This window comes from Eleginops maclovinus, chromosome 6 (assembly GCF_036324505.1).
Source record: "Eleginops maclovinus isolate JMC-PN-2008 ecotype Puerto Natales chromosome 6, JC_Emac_rtc_rv5, whole genome shotgun sequence".
NCBI lineage: Eukaryota > Metazoa > Chordata > Actinopteri > Perciformes > Eleginopidae > Eleginops > Eleginops maclovinus.
The window spans coordinates 4812187-4836387 of NC_086354.1; the positions used below are offsets into that span (position 1 = coordinate 4812187).

At 40.3% G+C, this 24201-nt stretch overlaps 2 protein-coding genes across 2 annotated transcripts in view; both read left to right on the forward strand.

Annotated features, from left to right (window-relative positions):
- LOC134865985 (uncharacterized) lies at positions 1-13972 on the forward strand. The gene is made up of 21 exons (XM_063885866.1): positions 1-32; positions 133-292; positions 402-485; positions 1027-1164; positions 1343-1459; positions 1533-1625; positions 1747-1967; positions 2222-2415; positions 3366-3542; positions 3697-3926; positions 4026-4190; positions 5533-6636; positions 7488-7859; positions 8914-9258; positions 10857-11192; positions 12408-12539; positions 12671-12823; positions 12953-13069; positions 13543-13716; positions 13816-13908; positions 13961-13972. Exons 1-21 carry the CDS (start codon positions 1-3, stop codon positions 13970-13972), a joined length of 4449 nt encoding a protein of 1482 aa, XP_063741936.1.
- The window catches only part of LOC134865522 (uncharacterized), a 24591-nt gene continuing 14333 nt past the window's right edge, over positions 13944-24201 (forward strand). Inside the window, exons 1-12 of the mRNA XM_063885098.1 lie at positions 13944-14020; positions 16563-16717; positions 16784-16896; positions 17968-18049; positions 18186-18323; positions 19255-19417; positions 20261-20376; positions 20821-20967; positions 21739-21852; positions 21979-22095; positions 23448-23606; positions 23867-24028. Of these exons, the coding sequence (XP_063741168.1) occupies positions 13990-14020; positions 16563-16717; positions 16784-16896; positions 17968-18049; positions 18186-18323; positions 19255-19417; positions 20261-20376; positions 20821-20967; positions 21739-21852; positions 21979-22095; positions 23448-23606; positions 23867-24028 (1497 nt within the window). The 5' untranslated portion in view covers positions 13944-13989. The remainder of the gene's footprint in view (positions 14021-16562; positions 16718-16783; positions 16897-17967; positions 18050-18185; positions 18324-19254; positions 19418-20260; positions 20377-20820; positions 20968-21738; positions 21853-21978; positions 22096-23447; positions 23607-23866; positions 24029-24201) is intronic.

Genomic DNA, 24201 nt, shown 5'->3' on the forward strand with positions numbered 1-24201 from the left:
ATGTATCAGAAAACAGCAATGCTGCAGCTCAGGTCTGTGCTTCACTCTGGATTTATTTGCAGAAGTGTTTTAGGATGTTGTAATTTTAGTAAAATGCCAGTTGCTGACATTAATAGCTGCCATATCGCACAGACAGCCCTTCCAGACCTTTCCTCAGACCCTCCTCCTGAGGGAGACTTTCACCGTGGACCTCCTCAAGGGCCTCTACATCCTGGAGTCGAAAGCGGGTTTCCATGGCAACAGAGAGGTCATCCACACTCTTACCCTTGGCTACAAACCACCGAGCCCTTTTGTAAGTTTGGCGCGGATTTTATTTATTAAATTACATGATGCTGGAGGAAATGGAGGGAGCATGTCATTATTATTTACTGATATTTATTGTGGCTCTCCTCCATGTTTAGGTTTGTTCTGCACTCATCCATCCTTTCAGCTCTGACACTATTCCATCTGACTCAGAATTCTGCGTGACCCTAACCAGCAACCAGGTACCTTTAAAATGTTCTTTAATATCCTTAGCTCTACAGACCAACTTTTTCTACCTTTTAAACTCTTAAGGCGAGACTTTACATCCAAACATCTCGTCTTTCAAATGCATTGGTCAATTTTGAAATGTGGGTTTATTTGCTTCAATAACGAAACAAACATGAAAAATACACATTTAGGTATTTTTTATACTCACTTTTTCTATTGATTCTGTAGAGTTCCTCTATATTCCTCAATAATTAGCATTAGGTAATGCATGTTTAGACATAACATTTTAGAAAACGTACATTACATTATCAGCTGGGAAAGTTGCATAGTGATATCTATTAGTTGATGTTATTTTTTACCCTTTTCTCCTGTAGTGTCTGCCATTAAAGTCCAGCCCATGTCTCAATGTGTATTAAGATATGGAACAATTAAATGATAAAACAAGATTATTCTTGAAATACAGATTTTAAGGAGGATTGGATTTAAGGTCGATGTTGTAAAAAGTGGGGAATATTGGAAAGTCTTGTGTAATTTGTATTTAATATTTTCTTGCAGACCCAGAGAGAGGTACAGGGGAGGCTACGGGTCGGCAGTAAGGAGAAACTGACTTTCTTTGGATTAGTTCACTTTAACCTTTTGCACTCAACTCACCAAGAGATGAAAGTCAGAGCCAACTTCTCCCATCAGCTCCAGGTAAACTGACCTAATTCCATCAACATCTACTGAGACAACACTTGCTGATATGTATGATGTCTGGTGATTGCTGTCAGCATTGTAAGAAGTGATGTAAGCCCACCTCCAGCAGCGTACAGTATAGTTTACAGTAGAAAAGGCCAAACTTGTGACAACTTGTCTTTTATTACTGTTACAGCTGCAGCTCCCCTCTTCTGCTAAAGTGGAGGGAAATGTCGTTTGGAACCCCAAAAACAACAGTGACTTTGATTACCAGGCAGGAGGGAAACTGAGAATAGAGCGACAAGAGTGCCAAGTGAGTAATAACTATTTTAATAATTGGATGTTTAATTGCCGGTATGATGGATGTTATGTTTGTTTCTTTGTAGCTTTCTGTACAGCTCAATGGAACATCAGGAAGAGTCTGTCTTCACTCCTCTCTGAGCCATCCTTTCAAATCAAAGATTCCCAAAACATTAGAGGTAGACTGCTTCTGCTTTTTGCTAAATAATGTCTGTCAGTGGTCCCAAAATACTAAAATGAAAAGAACATTTTTAGCATCCAAGCTATCTTCATCTTATCTTTATTTTGTTTCACGTTAAGGTAAAGGCCACTGCAGAGGTTTCTGCAGTTGCTGGCACAGGAAGTAGCTCTGTACATGTGAGGGCTGATGGGAAGGACAGGGTGAAGCTGGACGCCCAGATGTCCCACTCCTTCCAGAGGGGAGACAGAACTGTGGGACTGAGGGTGAACGTATCCCAGAGCCTGCTGCCTTCTGCCACGGACCTGCAAGTAAACATGACTGCCAACATGTCCTCAGACAGGTCTGTGAATCTCTTTTTTTTAAATAATATATTATTTGTTATGTGTGGGTAAGGGTTTCAATACCATCGGTTCAAAAAAACAACAATAAATAATATTTACAAAACAGAAAAAGATAACAAAATCAATTCATAACAAACTATGTATTTTATCCCTACTGTTAGGATTTGCTTTCATTATTTATCCTAAATTAAAAGTAGCTTTTCATTTGTAGTCATGTAATAATTGATTCTCATTGCACTAATGTCTCCTCCAGTGTGTCTCTACATGGCTCCTACACACAGGGCCATGAGGCTCTGCTGGCTCAGCTCAAAGGGTCTCTTAAAGACACCCGGGGTCTCCAGCTGGCTGTATCTGGGGACCTGAGGCACTCCATGGCCAGCCTCACCATCTTGCCTCCGGTCCTGGTGTTGGATGGGCTGCTGGGACAGTCTGACACCCTCATTGAAGGTAGAGGTTAATTTAATGCACTTCATGTCATTTTCTGCCACTAAAGGTCTTTCAATCATAACAATAACAAGAATTTGGATGCATCGCAAAGGAGCGTGGAATCGTCGCATTTTTTTATTGCACTCAGCTTGTCCTGGTTAGGATTCCTTTATTGTTCATATTTAGTAGGTTTTCACACAGAGCTGAGTTAAACTGGTTAAATACATAAAGCATTTTTAAGTTATAGATCAGTGATTTCCGATGCAGTTCTGCTCCTGCTACCATCTGCTTATGTCTGTGATAACTTTGAGGTTAGACTGAAGCACTCTTTTGTGCTTAAGTCAATCTTACAATTACACAAGAAGTTGTGGGGGATTGTGTTTAAGTATTTAGTACATTAAGTAAACAAGTCAAATGAAGAGGGCCCAGGGATTGATCCCTGAGAGACACCACACTTAATTTAATACCAAATCAATTTATGTTAAATGGTCTTGAACATATTGTGACTGTATGTTATGTTAAATGTTTGTTCACTTGTTTGTTGTTTAATGTTTGTCATTGCTGAAGTTGTAACTGGAGCTGCTAGGAAGACAAGTTTTAGACTTGAACTGGCAATGTTATCGTATCATATCGTATAATTTAAGATACAGACTAAAATCCTTCATCTTGTTAAAGTATTTAGCAAAACAAACTAATATCTAAAAAGAGTGTGGTAAAAATGTTGCTTAAAAACGGGATGAAACATTATTATATGACAATATAAGAGTCGACCAATTGAATGGCACCTTTGCCTTGTTTTAATAACTGGGATTTATTTTTATTTGTTGGAAACATAACACAATATCTTACATAGGTCTCTAAATTTGAATGCGTAAACGTTACCTATTTTTAATATTACATGATAGCTTGTGATTAAGATTGGACATTTACTTCCTGAAATCGTGAGTATTTCTATTTTTTTGTCATTGTAGGACAGGTGAGAGTACGAGTGATGGAGACCTTGTACAGTGTGGAACTCAGACATCACGAGGATCCTGGAGATATTTTGGAAAGAGAAGATGAAGAGGGCATGATGGGAACAAAATTTCACCTGACACGTGACTGGCTGTATGTTCGGTCTGGGGCGGAGCAGTTCTGCATGAATGCGAGTCGTCAAATTGGGGATGGAGGGATAGGAGAGATTTACACAAGACTATCTCATTCCTTTGTCTTACTAAATGCCATAGGTATATCAAAACTTTATACGTACATACCCAGTGTAATCTGTGCTGGTGTCTCAGTGTCTTTGTCTTATGGATACAGGGGTACCTGCCAGCAGTGATGCCCAGCTGAGGTGGGCCCAGGATGGAGGTCGACTGTCAGTCTTGGCAGAACTGCAGGCTGGACAGGAACATCTGAAAGCCGAGTTTAATGGAGGAAAGACTGACCAATTTACACATCGATGGGAGTACTTCTCAAGGCTCCAGCATCAAGTCAAAGCCCTGCTGAAGAGAGGTGTATCTAGCTCCATACAAGCTAAAGCACACTACCAGGTGCAGGACTATCTACTATTTTATATCCCTAGCATATTTCATAAACAACCCGATGTATCGACTTGATATCTGTTCTTATGTTTTCCTTCCCACTGTTAGTTAGAAACAGAAGGTCTGGACACAGGCTTGGTCTTTCACACAGGAGACGAGAGAGTGGTTGACATCCTTTTTAATGTTGGATCAAAAAACAGCGCAGCTATATTGGAAGTGTCTCTATGGCAACAGATGAAGCTTCTCCAGGGAGTCATACCCACCTCTTTACAGGTAAACTTACACAGTACACACACACACATATATATATATATATATATATATATATATATTATACACATCTGCCATACATATCTGTTTATAGTACACATATCTATATATTATACATATCTGCCATATACATCTGCTATACATAATATATGCATCTGTCCATACCTCCTCATTCCACAGTGTAAAGTATTTAAATACTCTCAATGTATTCCACATATGTATATATTTCACATCCTCAAATCTTTATTGTTGTTATTGTAAATATTCTTCTCTCTTTTTGCACTATTTTATTTATCTTATTTGCACCATGTATGTTGAGTTGTTGGAGGAGCATGCGACATAAGATTTTCATATGCACAACATATACGTTGTATATGCTGTGCATATGACCAATAAAACCTTGAAACCTTGAACTTTTCAGCATTTATACACTTTAATTTATCGATTACTGCCTAGGACTGAAAATTAGAACTTTGACTGTGTCTTTCATCCCAATAATCTTTAGGTTTGAACCATTGTCCTTTATACATTGAGTTATCAGTTAATCCATATGCCAAACATCTATGGGAAGAAAATATTTCTAATCCTATAATAAAATAATGTTGCTTTTGGAAATAAAGTCAAATAAAGAAGGCCCACAGATTGATCCCTGGAGGACACTGCACTCCACTTTATCTTTTGTAACATCCATAAATTGGTAAAACTGTGTACCCTGCATGTAGGAAACAAATTAAAGGAATGGTACCACTTTATTAATGAACAATGAATAAATGGTAAATTGATAGTTAATGAAACATACATTAATAGCTATTTTACTGTTAACAGAGAATTAAATGATAATCTAATGATAAAATGACATACATTAAAGAACTAGTTAATAAACATTATATGTATTATTTGCTAAATAACTATAAACTTAAATGATTTTACTCTCCATTCAACATTTAATGATAATGGATTTTAGAAAGTTCCACAGAGTAAGGTAAGCTGTCTTCCTCCTTGTAAGTCTTTATGCTATCCTCATATAAGCTAGCAAACAACACAGACAATATTTTTCAAAGAAATATTACTTTCAAGATGTTGTCCCACCATTCAAGCATGTCCAGCTGCACTCCATGATCAGTAGTATCAAATGAACCACTAAGAACAAAACAAAAAACTCTGTTCCAACAATAAACATGTGTTGTTTTAGAAAATGGGGCTTGAATTAGCATGTTGGTGTACCACAACACGTTTCACTGTAGCTGGTCTAAAGTTCAGTAATTCCACAGAATTTATTCCGTCTCCTCCTTCAGTTTCTTCTTTGAAAAACAAACTTTGCTAACGGGGGTTTTTGTTTTTACAGATGAACTGCACAGGGGACTCCAGCGCAGAGCGTCTCTCAGCCCAGTGTTATGGAAATGTATCAGGTCGCCCCGTGGAGGTACGAGTATTTCGCTCCTATAGACCACACAACAGGCTCTGCTATGGCCTGTCGCTAGCTCAGTTCAGCTTTAGCGCTAGAGCTAAATGCTGTTATGGTCCTAACAGCCAGACGGAGCTCCGAGCTAACCTCACCCACTCCTCAGTGCTAATGCTAACGTATCTGGGCGTGACTACGAAATCTAGTCTCAGGCTTCTGCTCCGGCCTGGGCCTCAGAGGTGGGCCTTAAGTGTCGGGTTGGTTTGTGACCCTTGGAGAATGGACCTAAATGTGGGACTGAGGCTGGAAAGGCCTGGGCTGTACGGCTGGCATGGGCTGCTTGAGTTTGGGCGCCGCAGTTTTACCCACAAGGCCGAGCTGACAGGTCGGATGAAACTGGAAAGCTGGTGTAACATCTGGGCTGATGTCAATGTAGCATGGGACTCAATTAACTCAAGTCTGTTGCTGTCTGTGAGATGTAAAGGGGTGGGGAGGTTAACATGGGTGCAGGTTAGGAGAGTTGAGGGGAGTGAACCACAGAAAACCTCTTTAACAGTAAACGGGCTGGCAGGGAAAGATGGATTTACATGTTCCCTAGGTTTGGAAAACGAGAAGGACTCGTGTCAGTGCTTCCTGTCTGTACTGCTGAAGGACAGGAAGGCGGAAGTGGGCTGGACTCTGCACCATCACTGGGCCTCCTTTTTCTCCATCATTCCAAACAAAGTGGACATCATGGGGTCAGGGGAGCTCAGTGATACTTCCCTCTCTGGAAGTGCACTCCTATCTTTCAACACCCGCACAGCTCTGATGGACCTTACTACTTCCTGGGAGCCCTCCACCTTCTTGAAAGTCATGCTTCAGCAAAACCTGACCTCCACGAAAGTACCATCCAAGCTCACCTATAGCATGTTGACCACGGCTGGTGGAGCTGAATTAAAGGTGGAAAGTGATGCGTGTTCCGTGCTTATCCTGACAAATCAACACAGACGAAGAGACAGGAGGAACAGCTGGAGCTTTTTTACCCACCAGCGATGTGTCCTACTGAAGGTTAGAGAGGAAACAAGTGCACAGAGACTTGTTTCCCAGCAGAAGGAAAGCAAAAGAAACATCTTCTCCTTGGAGATGACTCTTGTCTTTCCGTTACAGCAGAAGTGACATTGATGATAAAACCAATACTGTGTGAAAAAGGAATCAACAAGACCATGGAATGGGCATTAATGTCTTAGTGGGTTAGGTTTAAGCTAATACAGCTTTAGGGCTTAAATGTCTGTCCCTATGTCCAACACTTTGGTTAAAACTGACAAACATAATTATTGATCATAAAAAAAAAAAAACAGGAGGAATTGTAAAAGCTTTGGCACATCATCAGTTTGAAACTTGAATATGTCCATGACTTTGGTTTATGATCCAGTACCTGCCACACTAATCACATCATAGTTTTGCATCTCATAATTATCTCAACAATATTAAACCCTTTTTGCATTTTATGTAAAATATATTGCAGTCAGTGATCGTGTCTGTGTATTTCACTATGTTTGTGTTAAATACATGTATTGATGATTAATTCAAGTTAAAATTATATTTACCAGAAACTAGGGTTGCAAGGCTTCAGTAATCTCAGAATTCATCTATTGAGGGGCAAAAACTGCTCCGAAGATTTCAGATTTTTAGAAGGCCAATATCATAAACCTACTTTAAGTCTCAAACAATTAATTTACGTTTTTTTTGGTAAATAAAGGTACTGTTAGCATTGGGACTTCTTTCACTTATAGCAAGGACCCAACTTCACTTCTTCACTCTCACCACAGTAACTTGGATTGTGATTATGACCTGAAGGTTAAATATTAAGACCTGCACGTGTTTCTAAGGAGGTTCTAATCTTTCCTTCTTCATTTCAGACTCTCCTTCCAGCGCAGAGCTCAGCCAACATTTCCATCACCCGCTCTGGCTGCTCCACTGATCTCAGAGCTGTTCTGCTGGCTGATGGGGAGCAGAAAGGCAGCCTCAGTGTGCACTCCACATGCCGCCCTCAGTTTAGTCTAAGAGCATCTGTACAGCACTCTATAGATGCTGTACAGATGCTGGGACTTCCTGCCCACGGAGCTATTATCCTGAATGTCTCAACAGCACATCTGCCTGGCGTGGAGGTGGGCCTGGAGCTGGGTCGTTGTTATTTCAGAGGTCATCTAGGGAAAACCGAGGATCCACAGACAGAGGAGGAGCCGGCTTCCTACGCTGTAAATGTGACCAACTACTGCCCAGCTCTACAGGTCAGACCATTAATCACTCCTGTGTGGAAACCTGAACAAACGTATATGTTTAAGTTGTAAATATAACTCAAACTGTGACGACATATTGTTTTTTCTTTCATCCCAGTTAGAAGAACTGGGATTTCCTACATGTTCAACCGATTCATGTTTACACAGATTCCTTTGAAAAACAGTTTCAAGTCAAGATACAGCTCATTTATTATAGCAGCGAGCAGAACAACACATGCTGGATTACTCGTATAAACACCCCTATTTGACTGGTCACTGCACTTAACATGGGCTGTGCATGATGTATTTAAAGGGGCCAGATTTAGCACATTTTCAGCTTCTTATTTGTATTTTGTGCCTCTTCTGCGACATGTCTCCATGCATTAATGTTAAAAAGCTCTTTATTTTTCTCATACTGCCTGTGCTACAGCACCTCTTTTCACCCTCTGTCTGAAACCGGAGCCCAGTCTGCTCTGATTGGTTAGCTGGCCGGCTCTGTTGTGATTGGTCAACGGCTTTAAGATGTCCAGCCCCTTAGCCTATCACGTACAATGTGTTGGAGCGCAAGCCAATAGAAGCCCAAGAGTTATAAAGTGAGGCCGTTATTTTACTGAAGTAAACTCCAAAACTCCCTCTGGAGGAAACCCCAAAAAGCAAAATCGGGCTAAAAAAAACTATTGACAAGGGTGAGAAAGTTTTGAATGTAATATTTGGTAGGAAGTTAAAAGGCGGCAGATAAAACTGAATAAAAAACTATTGACACAAGAAGATTATTCTGTGTGTGTTGTGTGTGAATATGCATTGAGCTACAACTAGCTCATTATTTTCCTTATCCAATAAACGTAGGGGCCCTTTTATGCTTTTTGGGGTTAACTCCAGAGGAAGTTTCTCCCTCCTGACTGAAACACCGCCATTGTACTCCTTTGTTTACTTCTGTAAACATGTCCCAGCCTCACATTGCTGGCCTAACAATGTCAACCATAGGGAGTTTATTTTATATCCACAAGAAAACATCTATATCAAAAATAACTACAGATTAACATCCTCTTGTTTCTCTGTGCCACAGGAAACGGTCCTCCCAGTATCCCTGAACCTTCAGGCCCTCCTGTCAGTCGGCCCCTGTCAGCTCACCATGACGTCCTCTCTCAGGGCCGACGCTGAGGGCCTCACCCTGGAGCTGAGTCAGTTCTGCATGCCTCCGCGTCTCTTTGGGAGCCTCACCCACTCTTTCTCTGGTCTGAGGAGCCTTGGCGTGCCCCAGACAATGAGCATAGAGGCCTCTGACCCAAAGCAGGCAGGGGCCCTGCTCATAAAGGCTGGGACCTGTTACATTAGTGCCAATAGAGTTGCAGGGGCCTCAGGAAGGACACAGTGGCTCTGGGCTCTGGATGCACAATGCCCATTGTTACAGGTAACTACTGAAGTCTTGATATCGAGGAAAGTTGTTTTAAAGTAGTCCTTATTCTACAAAATGATTGTTTTTATATCAAATACTCACCCTGTGTTACTTTGAGCTCTTGAAGAAAAAAATATTTTTCTCTCTTGGCTCCAGGATGAAGAAAGAATCAAACAAGTCTTTAGGAATTGAATTAAATGGGGGCAGCATTTTACAACAGTAAAACTATATCAAACATCAGTTTACAGACTCTTACACAACTATTGCAGAATAATTCAAGGCTTATTTTTACAGTAGTATGTTGACCCCATCACATTTTCACTGAATTTAAAACACTTCAGATTTTCACACTTGAGAAGATGCGCTACTAAACCTTCTAAGCCTATTTAGTGTATTAAAACAAGGCATACTCATACAACAGTTTATATGATATCTTACGAATCTTGCACATTTTTTCTACGGAAGTCTAGTAATCTCATATTCATATGCATTTCAAAGATTCGAAGATTCAAAGGCTTGTCCTATTCAGAGTAGCTACAGTGTAGATCTGGCCATGAAAACCTTATATCTCAGGCTCCTCCAACATAAAGTAAACGTGAAAGTTGACTTCCAGCTTCACAAGAAACTTCTTGGTTTGGTTTAAGAAAAGATCGATTTTTCGGTTAAAAACTACGCAGGTATCTTAATTCCAATTTAGAAAATGTTTGGGTTAAAATACCAACGGAAGTTTAAGTAAAGGGCACAGGTAACCTTTGATCCCTGTCTACAGTATACCTCCTGGTTTTGAGGAAAATGCAAACAAAGAGGTTTTCTGGGATTAATACGAGTTGTAGCGCATTATTTTTGTTGGCTATAAACTAGGCTACAAACATGAATAAACAGTAAGGCTTTGGAAAAATTACATGTTTAAGAAGTAGTGAGTATATGACTGGATACATGAGATTATACCCCAAATATAGAATCGGAGGATGAAACCCTCTTTATTAGTCACAAATATTGTGTGAGAGTAAAAGGATGTTTTGATTTAGTTTGGCTGTAGCCCCATTTACTTTCATTACATTTTTTATCTTTTATTTACCTGGTAGACATACAAGAAAAACACATTTTTTAATTTAAAAAAACGTAACAGGGTGAGGAACTTACAAACAAATGATCTTTTTCTGGGTGAATTATCCCTCTAAATCAGGTATCTACATTTATGTCAATGACAATATTAATTTTCATAGTGTCTCCCAGACATTATGAAGGTTTTCCCATTCAACAGTTAAAGGCCTGAATTAAATAGAGATCCAATTATTCTTACATTATTGATTGACTAAGCATTTTGACCTTTTTCACTGCAGTCTTGTCAAGTAAAGGTCAGGGGTAATTATATCACAATAATAAGACTGTGGCGCTCAATTAAATAGAGCAATATTTGGTTTTCTTAGTAACACCTGATTTTGATTGATGGATTGATGGTGATTTTCCTGGAAAGTCCAAATGTATTCTTTTATAGGTTGATAATTAACCACTTTTTGGCGATTTTGAGGAATAAGAAATGATCAGTCAGTGTTTGTAGCAGACGTTTGTATCTGTATCAGTCATAATAGTGTTGATTGTGTCCTTTCTAGGCTCATCTGAATGGCTCAGTGTGGCAGGACCCTCGGGGTGACTGGACAGTGACAGTGGACACCAACCAGGAGGATAAAAGGGGTTTCCTGAGGCTGAATGCAAGGGCCTGGCCTGAGCTGAGTGTTGAGGGCGAGCTGCGTCACAACCTCCCCGCCCTGAGAAGTTTACCACAGCACGGCAGACTGAAGGTCACCTGCAGGGCCGGTAAACAACGATATGATGGGGAGGCCCTCATTCAGCTGGAGCAGTGCACTGTGGGAGCCAGTGGAGCTGTGTTGTCAGAGCCAGGCCTGCAGGGGGCACTGTTGTATCACAACAACTGCACGCTAATTCAGGTACACACATCACAGGATCATCCACCTGCCAAAGTACTACAGCTTTTAATACGTTTCTATTTCATTTTGAATTTAATTTGAATTTTCTTGCATCTTACAGTTAAGTAGATGCATGCACGTACATCTACTCAAGTACTGTACTTAAGTATAATTTTGAGGTACTTTTACTTTACTTGAGTATTTCCATTCATGCTACTTTGTAGGTACTTCTACCCCGCTACAATTCAGAGCTATATACTGTACTTTTACGCCACTACATTCATCTAATATCTTTATTACTTTGAAAATATAGATTAATGATAAACAATAGGCTCAACACTTCAAAAATACTTAAGACAAACCTAGCTTAAATTCACAATTATTTGAAATGAGTTCCACCTTTACCCTCTGTGATAAACACATCAATAATTATAACCAAAACATATCATATATATTATTCTGAAATGGACCAATCTGCACAATTACTACTTCGCTTTTGGTACCTTAAGTATATTTAGATGCTAATACTTTTCTACTTTTACTTGAGTAACATTTTGAATGCAGGACTTTTACTGTAACAGAGTATTCCTACACTCTAGTACTTCTACTCAAGAACAAGACCTGACTACTTCTTTCACCTCTGTAGAATAGTCCAACAGGTTTTTATGTTGACTTTGATCTGGTAATCAAGTAGAGTTCTTAATTTAAATAGCTTTTTAGGCACGATTATAATGACATACAGACCTGCCATAGCATTGTACGAATAATAAAAATGTACAAGTAAACAAATGTAGTCTTTATGAAGTTGACCGCCAAAATCAAAAGAGAAAAACACAGCATTCCCTGTTCCGTATTTTAGCCCCGATATGTGAATAAAAAAAGGAACAAAAACTTGCCATCCACTGTTTCCTGTTCTAAAAAGCTTTGTTAAATCACATTTAACCTATTACTAAAGAACCATTGAAAAACAAAAACAAGGATAAATTGTGAAGCTATCACCACAGTGCATTTCCTTCTGGGATATAAAGTCTGTTTAATATCTTTGGTTTAATGTTAATGCTTTCTACTTTTTTGGAAGTGGTATAATACAACAAAAAAATACTCTTCTTCCATTAATTATTTATTCATTATTTCTTTAATCATGCATATCTGTTATTGATTTATTTATTGCTCACTAACAGGTGCTATATGGAAGTAAAATGTCATCACTCTCTCCCTCTCGTTTGATGTCTGTAGGGGTGGGGGAGTCCGGACAGGGTGGAGTCCTCCGTGGCGTTGGTCGTCTCCCCGACTCTTGCAGAATCTCAGGTCTCCATGGCGATAGATGAAGCAGAGTTAAAGGCTTCTGTCGTTCTCAAGAAAACACAGGTGTGGATATGCATGGAAACATTTGTCCTTTGGGATTTGTTACATAAAAAACAATATATTCACATCACACAAAGTATTAAGGTGTAGCGATGTGACTCCATGTTTCACTCTTCACTGCTGTTGTTTTTCAGGATAAGAATGAAGCATCGCTCAGTGTAAACCACTCTGTGCCCGTTTTAAAGAAGATGGGTCTCCCTGCTAGTGCTGCACTCACAATGAATTCTGGGAGTCATGGCAATGGATCATACTATTACCTGCTACACAGCAGTGCAGGAAGCCAGAAGGTAGGAGGCAGCATTAGCCCAATATGAAACAGTTTAGGATGAAATGAAAGTCTTAGACAAACATAAAAATGTATTTCTAATGATAGTGAGTTTCTATTGTATGTAACTGCTCATCTCAATGTTTTGCAGCTGACTCAGGAGATGAGTGTATCAAAGATGTCTGAATCAGTCAGAGTGAAGAGCCTCTTCAGACACACAGTGAGCTCCCTGAAGAGAGTGGGAGTCCCTGCAAACAGCAGCATCCAGGTTAGAAACCAACAAAAAGTGACCGTTAATTGACTTTAAAAAGTTCAATTAAGAAAGGTGTGCAACAGGGCTGTTACAGGATTTCTTAGAAGGGCCAAATTTGACAAAATAATTTAAATGCGAAGAAATTATGCTTTTAAAGTGTGTTTTCTGTCTGCAACAAAAAAAAATCATCTTCAATCATTAGCAGATATTCTCTGGATTAATGGATTGTGCGTTTTGCTATACAATGTCAAATAAAATCAATTGTATTATATATATATATATTTCTTTTAAAACATATTTTACATATCTGTAACTGATCAAAAGGCCAGATTGAGGTTGTCATAGGGCCACATTTGATGAAACAATGGTGTAGATGGCTGATATGACAGTGTGTGTGTGTGTGTGTGTGTGTGTGTGTGTGTGTGTGTGTGTGTGTGTGTGTGTGTGTGTGTGTGTGTGTGTGTGTGTGTGTGTGTGTGTGTTTGCAGGTGGAGCTGGGCTCAGCGGAGGGGAAGGCCTTCACCTTACAGTCCCAGTTTGGAGGTCAGCAGGCGGGGGTGAGACTCAGGATGAAATGTCTCCCTACCAGCAAAGAGATGAGAGGCAGCGTGTGGCACGGCTGGTCCTGGCTGCAGGAGAGGGGGCTACCACGTAACATAGAGGTATCATATCTTTGTTATTTACATTCTATAGGTTAATCAAACTGATACTCATAAGAGTGTTTAAAAAACAACCTCCTCTCGTATTATTATCTTCTTTAGGGCCTCTGTTCCATCCAGGGGGTCTTGTCTCAGCTTCAGTCGGGGGCCCGGCTCTCTGTGGATGGGCAGCAGCTGCTCTCCTCCGGTCTGAACGTCAGTGTGTCGGAGGGCCGTCTGGCTCTGCTGCTCTCATACTCCCCCCCAGCTGCAAATCTGACGGGAACCCAGAACAGAATGAACACCACGATAACTGCGCAGTTCAAAGGTCAGAGAGGATTCACAGCTGGATTCATGTTTGTGTTTTAACACTAGTTCCCTAAGTATGGCACACTGCTGCAGTTGTTTATTGGTACTTTTTTATTGTCATGATGGGTATAATAGAATAGAATAGAATAGAATATATCTTTATTGTCCTCATACGATGTAAAATGAGATTTCTTTGGCATCTGTCACTGCAGCTATAAAAAAAAGAAATCGACACAAATAAATAAATAAAATCAGTAGTAAAAGCAGAGGCAGCAGCAAGGACAGCTTAATGTAGTACAATGCCATGTCATTGTGCAATTTACACAGTAATGGAAGATGCTAGAAAAACAGCCATAGATATTTATAAATAATTGTGGTGGCAGTCTTTGAGGGGTGGAGCTGTGTGTTCACAGTTGTTGTAATGTGCTCTGAGGTCGGACAAGGATGGGAGTGATGGAGGCCACAGCTCTTGGAAAGAAGCTGTTCCTCAGTCTGTTAGTGTGTGATTGTCCTGAACCGTATGCCAGATGGAAGTGAGTCAAACAGTGAGTGTCCGGGTTGTGTGGTGTCTCTGATGATGCTGCTGGCATTTGTCCTCAGTCGGTTGGTGTAGTTGCTGCTGAGGTCTGGGAGCTCAGTCCCGACGATGCGCTGAGCTGCCTTCACCACTCATTTCAGATCCTTCTGCTTGGAGGTTGTGCAGCCGGTGTACCACACAGCGATGCAGCTCGTCAGGAGGCTCTCGATAGTCGAACGTCAGAAATGTACCACCTTTTTCTGTTTCCTGATGAAGAAGAGTTGTTGCTGTGTCTTTTTCACCAGGTTTGAGGAGTTGAAGTTCCATGTTAGGTTGTTGGACACGCTAGCTCCAAGGAACTTGAGGTCCTCCACGCTGTCAACTGCTTCCCCATGTATTTTGAGGGCGCGATGGACTTCTTTTCTTGTTCTTCTTAAGTCAATGATGAGCTCCTTTGTTTTAGAGGTGTTAAGGACCTGGTTGTTGTCCTTACACTTGTCTGTAATAAGCCCCAATACTGTGGTGTCATCTGCTAATTTAATTCTGGAGTTGGATGGGGGTGCAGTCATTTTTTCAAGGGCCATCTGCCTGAATCAGAATCAGAATCAGAATGAGAATCAGAATCCCTTTACTCGTCCCACAGAGGGGACATTTACATTTGCTACAGCAGCAACAGAGCCAAAGACAGCTTTGCAAAATAAAATATGCAATACATTTCTTTTTTTTTAAAGATCAAGATAAACAAAGACACACAACTTACAAAATACACATCCTGAAGGAGATATAGCAGCAGGTAATATTGCACAGTTATTAATAATGGCATATTTATGTTTATATATTGCACATAAATTGTAATGGCACAACTAGTCAGTTTTTTGTTGTTGTTGTATGTATGAGGGGTCTACCAGGGGCCATGCTGGTTGTAAAGTCTGACCGCTGCAGGAAGGAAGGACCTGCGGTATCTCTCCGTGAGACACCGCAGGTGCGGCAGCCTGTCACTGAAGGAGCTGCACAGTGCGGACATGGTGTCCTGGAGGGGGTGGGACACAGCTTGGCTGCCATTGTCCTGTCTCCCACCACCTCCACATTGTCCAGAAGACTCCCCAGGACAGAGCTGGCCTTCTTTGTTAGTCTGTTCAGTCGCATCCTGTCAGCAGCCTTGATGCTGTTGCCCCAGCAGACCACACCATAAAGGATGGCTGATGCCACCACAGAGTCATAAAAGGTCTGAAGGAGTGCCCCCTGCACCCCAAGGAGTGAAGTCGGTGACTGAAGTAAGGGGAGATTGTGTCTCACGAGATGGTTAGGGTTAAGCCGTTTGTGAGTCTTACTCTAACTAAAGTTTTCAAGAAGTCTGATGATATGTGGAGCTACCTTCAGTTTTGCCTGGAAAATGTCAATTCATGGGCTTGTAGCTCACTTAAGACAAACATTGATTTATTGACGATCCGCCAGACATCCATATGGCAGGGTGAAGAACTAAAAAGTTGGAGCTTTTTTTTATTATCATTAATCACAGTGGATACCAACATTTACTATATCCATATATTTTTTTCAAGCTCTTCTATGTTTTCTTTTAATGCCTTCAACCCGCCAGGGACTGCAGATGAAAATGTAGCCTCTGGGGCTGAATCTGGCACATTTACACGATGGACTCAAGTGTTCATGTTACATAATGTGCATTGTCCCTCCTTGAGTAAATAAATATAAATGTATTTACAAAACAAAACAGCATTTAAACAAATATTATGATTACTAAACACATAGTGAACAAATAAGAACTAAATAAAAAGACAATAAAAAGGAGTGAAAAGGGGAGATAAAAATGATATGGTGCTACTTTATCAGTTCCAGTTATTGTATTGGTGTTGGAAGGGGCTGGCCAACATTAAAAGTTGAAGTCATGACCCCGAACTGGAACTGAAATGATGCTGTTTTGCGTTCCTAATTTGATGGATTTGGACCTGGAATGTCATGAAAAGTCCTTGAGTTTGATGTAGAAGGTTAAGACCCCTGATTATGCGTTGACTGATCCTCCCTGCAGGCCCTCTGCGCAGCGCCTCTGTAGACATCCACTGTCACGACTGGAGAGTGCGAGCTGTGGGGGATGTAGGAGGCTGGGGGGCCCACGGAGGCTCCAAGGAGGCCCGAGCCACACTGAAGCACACAGTACAGGGAGTAACCAACCCAGCCTTACAGGTGAGGGTAACACACACTCTACACTCCCCTGTTATTCTCCATCTGTGCTGACCCTCTCTCTGACAGGTGGAGGCCTGGGGGAGGCTCACTGAGTCCCAGCTGAGGTGCTCAATCGCTGTGAACCCGGAACTCAGCTCCTCTCTGGCCTTCATCATGCAGGGACACCATCGGCCCCACAGGTACAGGAAACACTCACATATACATATGTATGTATAATCAACACATACCCTTTCAATCAAACTCATGCACACACACACACTCATAATTTAGGCTTATCTCGTACACATTTATACCCAAGGTTATCAATTGTTTTTTCCGCCAAGGACCCCTTACAAGATAGAGAATATAACGGGGACCCCTCATCACATGGAATCCTTTGACTTAGCCTCATTTTTTACTCTTATGTAGTTTTAGTAATGTGAAAGAATAACACAAGGATCAGACTCAGAATTTGTTTTTGTTCAGAATGAGATACAGTATATTGAGATAAAGACAAAGTTATAGTAACACTATCTTCTACGTAACTATCTATGCTTAACATCTGGCATATATGATCTCTTCTCTTTTTGAGATTAATGTATTGTATGCATGGTCCTTATCCAATAAAGACATAAAATAAAATAAATAAATAACACAAACATCCCAAGGAAACACCATCTAGGAACCTTGAATAACAGTATGTAGTAAAAACTATTATATGATTTGAATTAAAATGTTCACAGGAAATAGAAGTATACAATCGAGTACCACCAGAAAAGTTTAAAGCAGAAACAGAAACCTTTGGTACCTTTTTTTGCTGATATATGACTAATGTAATTAGACACGTTTTAAACTATTTGCAGCATCTCAATACAGAATACCCATCAAACAATGCATAACTTTAATTATCTGTATCTGTATTTAACGATGCACACTACACTGAAAAATTAAACACATTGCTTAGTTGAAAGCAATAATATTAAGTTGAACCTAATATTTTTTATTTTAACTTAATATTATTGCTTTCCACTAACCTAATACAGTTATTTGTTTACGTCATACATTTATTTAACTCAACGTTTCAATTTCATTTCAGAAAAATCAAGAGAAAAGGCTTTATCTGTGTTTTTATTTTGAATTTTCATCTGTGTTTCTCACACTAAAATAGGAAATAAAGTGTTTGAAGCTCTAATTTCCCTGGGACCCAACTATGAAGTTATCCATGAGCTGTTTTAGATTAAACATGTAATGACAGCTGCTCTTTTGTCCAGCAAGGACCTGATGGTGAAGGTGGTGCAAAATATTCCCAGGATGTTGGTGTACCTGCCTCCTCAGCTTAATGTCCGCTCTCAGGTGGGTGCTTATCAATGAAATGAGGATGAAGCAATGTAACATGTGAACTGGAATATCCCCTGTTATGCTGTTGCTGTTCTTTTCTCCATGCACTTGTTATAGTAATTATATTTATTGCCCTCTCTCCTGTCTGCAGCTGAACCAGTCTCAGTCGGGCGTAGCAGGGTTGGTGGAGGTGTCATCAGGCCGGCGAAGGCTGTGGGCGGTGGGGGATCTGGTAGCCTTAGAGGGTGGATACAGACAGGCTGTGGAACTCAAACACTCATACCCACAGGTACTGCTGAGCAGAAAAGAAAGAAAGACGGGCCTTTATTAATCCACCCGAAGGGGAAATTCAGTTTTCCACTCAGTTTTTTTTACACACGCACATGCACACACAGTTGTAATGAGGATCCAGAGCAGAGAGGCAGCCAGTCTAGCAGTTTGTGGTTCGGTGCCTTGCTCAAGGGCCCAGGAGGTGATCTGGCTCCTCTCCATGGCCGCATTAGATATTTATTTGGGACCCTGCACACAATCGCATCTTCAATGAGGGGACTGGAGGGGGCACGTAGAAAGATTAGGGATTGCAGTATATTTCCACAAAATTAACATTTAAATGAATGTCCATAAGCCTGATGTCCCGCCCCCAGAACCATCAACGCTTATGAAAGGGGGGGGGGTCTTATAGACCAAATCAAGGAGTACACGAGATTAGGAACCACTGATTTAATGATGAAACCATCAGAAATACCGCGAGATATGATATACCATACACACATTTACAAACGTATACACACTGCAATGTACAGTATATATCCCTATGGTCTAAAAACATTAGTCAACATCAACAAGACTCTTCTCAGTATAAAGAGTAAGTTAAAGTGTAATGACACCAAGAATAAAATGTGAAACTGCACCATATACAATGAATTGTGAAAAGGTAAGAAATAAAATAAAGATTGTTTCGATATAAAGAAAGGAACAACAAAACATTTTTGATGACATCACAAGATTGAGGTTTTATTTGTCTGACTTTAGGAGGGTGTAGCTTGTGTTCATGAATATTGATTGATCTTTCCTAAGCAAGAGAAAAAACATAATTGGGGGAATTGGAGTTTCCCTTTAAGATGTAACTCAGGCATGGCCACACAAAACAAAAGTCTTGAACCCAGAAGATGTTTGCGACACACAAACACCACGATTTAGTGATGTCCTCTGTTCTGCAGTTGAGGCCGCTCCCCAGGACAGTGGCAGTGAGGACGGTATACGAGGCGAGGAACTGGAGCTACCAGGTCCAGCATGGAGCGGTGTGGGGCAGCCAGGAGCTAGTCCTGTCCGGGCTCTACTCTGCTCCTCCAGCGCTGCACCTGGGGAACCAGACCCTGAAGGGTAAATTGTCTGGCTGCATTCACCAAACTTTCTTATATCCAGTTCTAACCCACAACCACATTTATCATGAAGATTCTGACTCTCACCATTGTTTTCTTTTTTAGGATAAGTTTGAAGAAAAAATCAATCAACATACACTCACTCAAGCATACTTGCACACATTTGAGTGCTGACCTTTTTGTTCAAAAACTTTAATTCTACAGTAGAATTAAACAGGATATTATTAACAATAGTACAATTATTTATAATGTCTTTTTGATAGTGACTTTGATTGTTTTAAATGATTATGTTTTTCAAAGATTTAAAGGCTTTGCAGCAGTGCAACATACTTGTTTTGTTACTAATAACAAACAGAAAAAAACATTAAAATAGTGCAATAATATATTGCAAATGTAGGTTCAAATATTTAGAAAAATAAGATAGAATGAGATCAAATAGAATGTGACATTAAATACTGTAAATCATTATGGTCTTTTAAAATAAATAAACAAAACAATATTTTTTCTGTTATCTTATATCCACTTTTGCCGCTGCCAAATATGTTGGCATCAACGTACTGCAAAAGCTATTTTGTGTACGTACTCCGGTTCTGCACCTATTTAAAAAATGTTTTGGGCATTCATGACCTTTGAGTTTTCAAGAACAATGGGATTCATCATTATGAGAACATAGGTACCAATCATTTTGTGGTTATAGAACACGTACTATTATTATATTGAGGAATTAGGCTAAATGTTTTTCCATTTCAAATCTAACAAGATGGCTAAATCATAGCTAACATTAGATAAATGTAGCAGCTATTGATCTGTCGTTATGCTCACTTTCTCTTGTTCTCTGCTTCAGTTCAGGTCAGCTGTGTTCCCCGCAGGTCCAGTCTGGATGTGACTCTGGAGCGCTCCCCACAGGGCCGGCAGGACAGTGTGTCTGTGGGCTGGGTCAGGCACGGCCATCTGGAGCAGGTCAGACTGTGACTGTAATAATGAAAATGTGAAGAATTCATAATATCATTCTTTTCCTCCCTTTTTTAAGTCCCACTATTCAACAGTGATTGGAACTATTGGAACCCATATATGTATATATGTTCATTCTACTGATCAACGTTTTACCTTGTAGTGAAATCCTGTTTTAACAGTTACTATAATATTTTATTTTTAATGTTTGTATTCTCTTTTTTGATTATTTTTTTTACTTGGTGTGAATCTGTACTGTCCTGTTTTTCCCACTCACTCTGTCGCTGCTTTGTCTCCTGAATCTCCCAACGGTGATAAATAAAGGTCCACCTTATTTTATGTTATTACTCTAAGAATTACACGGAGCTATAAGCAGATAATAACACATTTTCATACTGCATTAAAGACACAGGCATGATAGAAAGCGTCATTAACGTCTTAGCTCTGCTGCAGGTCCGGGCTTTGAGCTGGTGGAGTCGCTCAGAGGAGAGCAGTGAGAGCAGGGTGGAGCTGCAGCAGCCTTTCTCCTCCACCCTCAGCAGCCTGTCCCTGCACAGCCTGACACATAGCGCTCTGACGGAGCACCGCACCAGCCACCAGGTACGCTGACACGGTTCATCTTATATTACACAACTCATACTTTCTCATGTCTCCACACTTCTGCCATTTGATTTGAACATTTTCAATGTATCTTTTGGTTCCAATCGCTCAAATGGCTCAGGTTTTTATATTAAAACCACTGGTATAGTAATTTATACTTTATTGATCTCAAATTGGGCAGCATGTAAAACAGGTATTGCACATAATTAGAAATAAAGAAAGAGTTAAAAAATAAATAATGGTAGAATATGAAATCTCCAAATAGCAGATAAAACAGAACTAAAAGAGTGAAAATATAAAAGTTGACCATTAGAAAAGATGTGTAAATCTGACAAATTAAACACTATAGACGGGCTGAATTACAGCTAACACATTACAGACATGGGATATATTTACATTTAGTCTGCAAGAATGGCATATTAAATTTAATGATTCCATGATTGATAACAGTTTGTTCAGAGTCCTCCTCTCCACCACAGCTTTAAACAGACTGGTAGGAATTCTCCAACATGCTGCACACATTGAAGGATCTCAGCTTCCTCAGAAAAATAGTCAGCTCATCCTCTCCTTGTACACAGCATCAGTGGTGATCCTCCTGTTCAGTTTTCTAAAGTTGCATTGTTAAATCGCAGAACACCCCAACAAATATCCTTATACATCGATTTATTCATACAACTATTTCTTATTTTATAAACGTGTGTTTGCAGCTAAATATGCAAGTTTTTTTTTTTACTTGACTATTACTATTTATTCATTTTCTTGTGCTTGCAGACCCATCTGTCATGGAACAGCATGGTGCCCGTCAATATCTCCATCAGCCTGAACAAGCAGTGGCAGAACAACTCCAGCAGGGGGCAGGCCTGCGCTCTGTTCTCCACACAACAGGTTGGAAGACCATCCACACAGGACACACGTGTATGAGAAGTCTTTTTTACTGTGTTACTTGATCTGCGTGTGTGTGTGTGTGTGTGTGTGTGTGTGTGTGTGTGTGTGTGTGTGTGTGTGGTCTAGATGGCGGTGTCATCTGTCAAAGGTTGTGTATCAATGGGTCAGGAGGGAAACTCGTATTCCCAGAATGCAGAGTTAAGATGGGACAACAGGAGCGTCAAACAAGGCATGAAGTACCAGGTAAACTCTACAAGATAGGACTAAACACAGGAACACCTGGGCCCCTGTAAAAGTCCAGTAAATAGGCCCCTTAGCTAGATTTGCTCTACTCATATTTAGACTCTCTTTCTCCTAAAATTGGTCGAAAGTCCTTTCCAACTCCCTCTTTTTCATCACATTCATTTTCTGAAATCCTGATTTACGGGCAGACATAGCAGAGGAAATTCACTCTGTAATGGCTTAGATCATTGAATTTCTTAGCTCATGAGGCCAGATCCCCTAAGGCTTATTTTTTCTCGCAACTGAAAAATCAATTACTCTTATTAAATGGGCCCTATTATGCTATTTTAGGGTTTCCCTTTCCTGTAGTGTGTTTTATAGGTTTGTGTGTATGTAAATGGTCTGCAAAAGTTTAAAATCCCAATGTCTAAATTGGACTCCTTTGTTTACTACCTGGAACATAATCACATCACTATGTAACACTGGCGTTACAATGTATTACCTTTTCAATTTACATTCAACACCTATTGACACATCTCTAAGTGGTTGACCAATCACAACAGAGCCATCCAGCTAACCAATCAGAGCAGACTGGGCTCTGGTTTCAGACAGACGGTAAATAAAGAGCTTTTTGAACATTAAAGCATGGAGACATGTCACAGTAGAGGCATAAAATACTAATTTGAACCTGAATATGAGCAGAATATGTTGTCTTGAAGAAACAGGCAACATTTACTAAAGTACCAATAAATACTGTACAATGTTATTATTGCCTAAAAGTGAGTGGTGCAGTGATGTATTTTTGTAGGCAGGCTCGTAAGTTTGCATCGCAAGGGCTCCCCAAACTAAAAATAACCTCCATATATTAACATCACTTTTATGATTTTTAAAGTGTAAATGCAATCCCCAGACACATGGCTGCTCATTAACTCCTCTAAGCTAAAGGTGGCTAATGTTTAGTGTAGCTAAGTTCAGTGGTCTCATTTCACTTGTTAGCAACTGCCGTATTTTAGACACATAGAAGCTTGGGACAATCACAAGTGAGGTATTTACTTATGTATTTTATGTCGTTGAATAACACTTGCAAATCTCAGCTCGAAAATCAGCTTGTGTTCGTATTTCAGGCATCTAAAAACACGTTGACGAGAAAACTGGAATTGGTAAAATGATAACTCATTTCCAGGTTTTAAGACTCATTCCTGCTCCGCTCTACCAGCATAAAGATGATGGTTGCTGTTATCTATTCCCCCCCTCTTAGCGGTGGGGCCAGAGAGCTTTCCCTCTTTTATGCTGCCCTACTGAAAGCTTCAACTTTAATTCCCCATGGCTTATTCCCTCATGTTTGGCTGATGTTTTTTTATTTTTATTTCTAGAGGGGTCCAAGGGGAATGCACAGCCTTCAGGTGAATGTGTGGCTGGATAAAGTGTCCCCCGCGCCCTGTCCTTCACACACACTCCTGACAAAGATTCAGACCAACCTGAGGGATCGCCTGGAGCACACAGTGCTGCTGGGCCTCTGCCCTCCCCAGCCTGTGAGTCAACACATCTGCATCCTTTTCTTCTCACTGCTTTCCTTCACAATGATTTATAGTTTGGTGTTTTACTCCCACATCTGAAGACATGTGGGATTGTAGCTGCTGCGTTGGTAATGTGTGTGGTTTGACTTGCATAGACTCTGAACCCTGAAGGAATTTTTTTTTCAACATGTCAACAAGTTTTCAGACTCCCAGGATGCGGCTGAGCTTGTTTCCTTTCTCCAGCTGTTGTTTATTTTTCTCTGTGTGCCTCTCAGACTTTAGCGTGGTCAGGATCCCACAGAGTGAACTTGGGAGAGGAGCTTTTATACTCTCAGTCTCGCCTCTCAGTGACAGGACGGCCCCACCAGTGCAGCCTCACCGTCGCTTTGACCAACTCCTCCACAGCTCAGGGCTCCAACATGTCTCTGTTCTCCGAGGTGAACATCCTTCATATAAAATCTTCTTTTTCCATGTTATTATTCACATTTGTAAACATGACTTTCAATTTTAGAAGCTGCCAAATATATTTTGGTTAATTAATTAATCTTTAGATTAAAAAATGCAGTGGTGGAAAACGTAATCAGGACCTTAACTAAAGTAAAATGACTAA

What these genes read in the sequence shown, in the direction of transcription:
- LOC134865985 (XM_063885866.1), top strand. Translation starts at nt 1, where the DNA reads ATGTATCAGAAAACAGCAATGCTGCAGCTCAG. An exon ending in ACAAACCACCGAGCCCTTTT is followed by an intron (nt 293 to 401) that starts GTAAGTTTGGCG and finishes CTCCATGTTTAG; the next exon opens with GTTTGTTCTGCACTCATCCA. An exon ending in AAGCTAAAGCACACTACCAG is followed by an intron (nt 3,927 to 4,025) that starts GTGCAGGACTAT and finishes TCCCACTGTTAG; the next exon opens with TTAGAAACAGAAGGTCTGGA.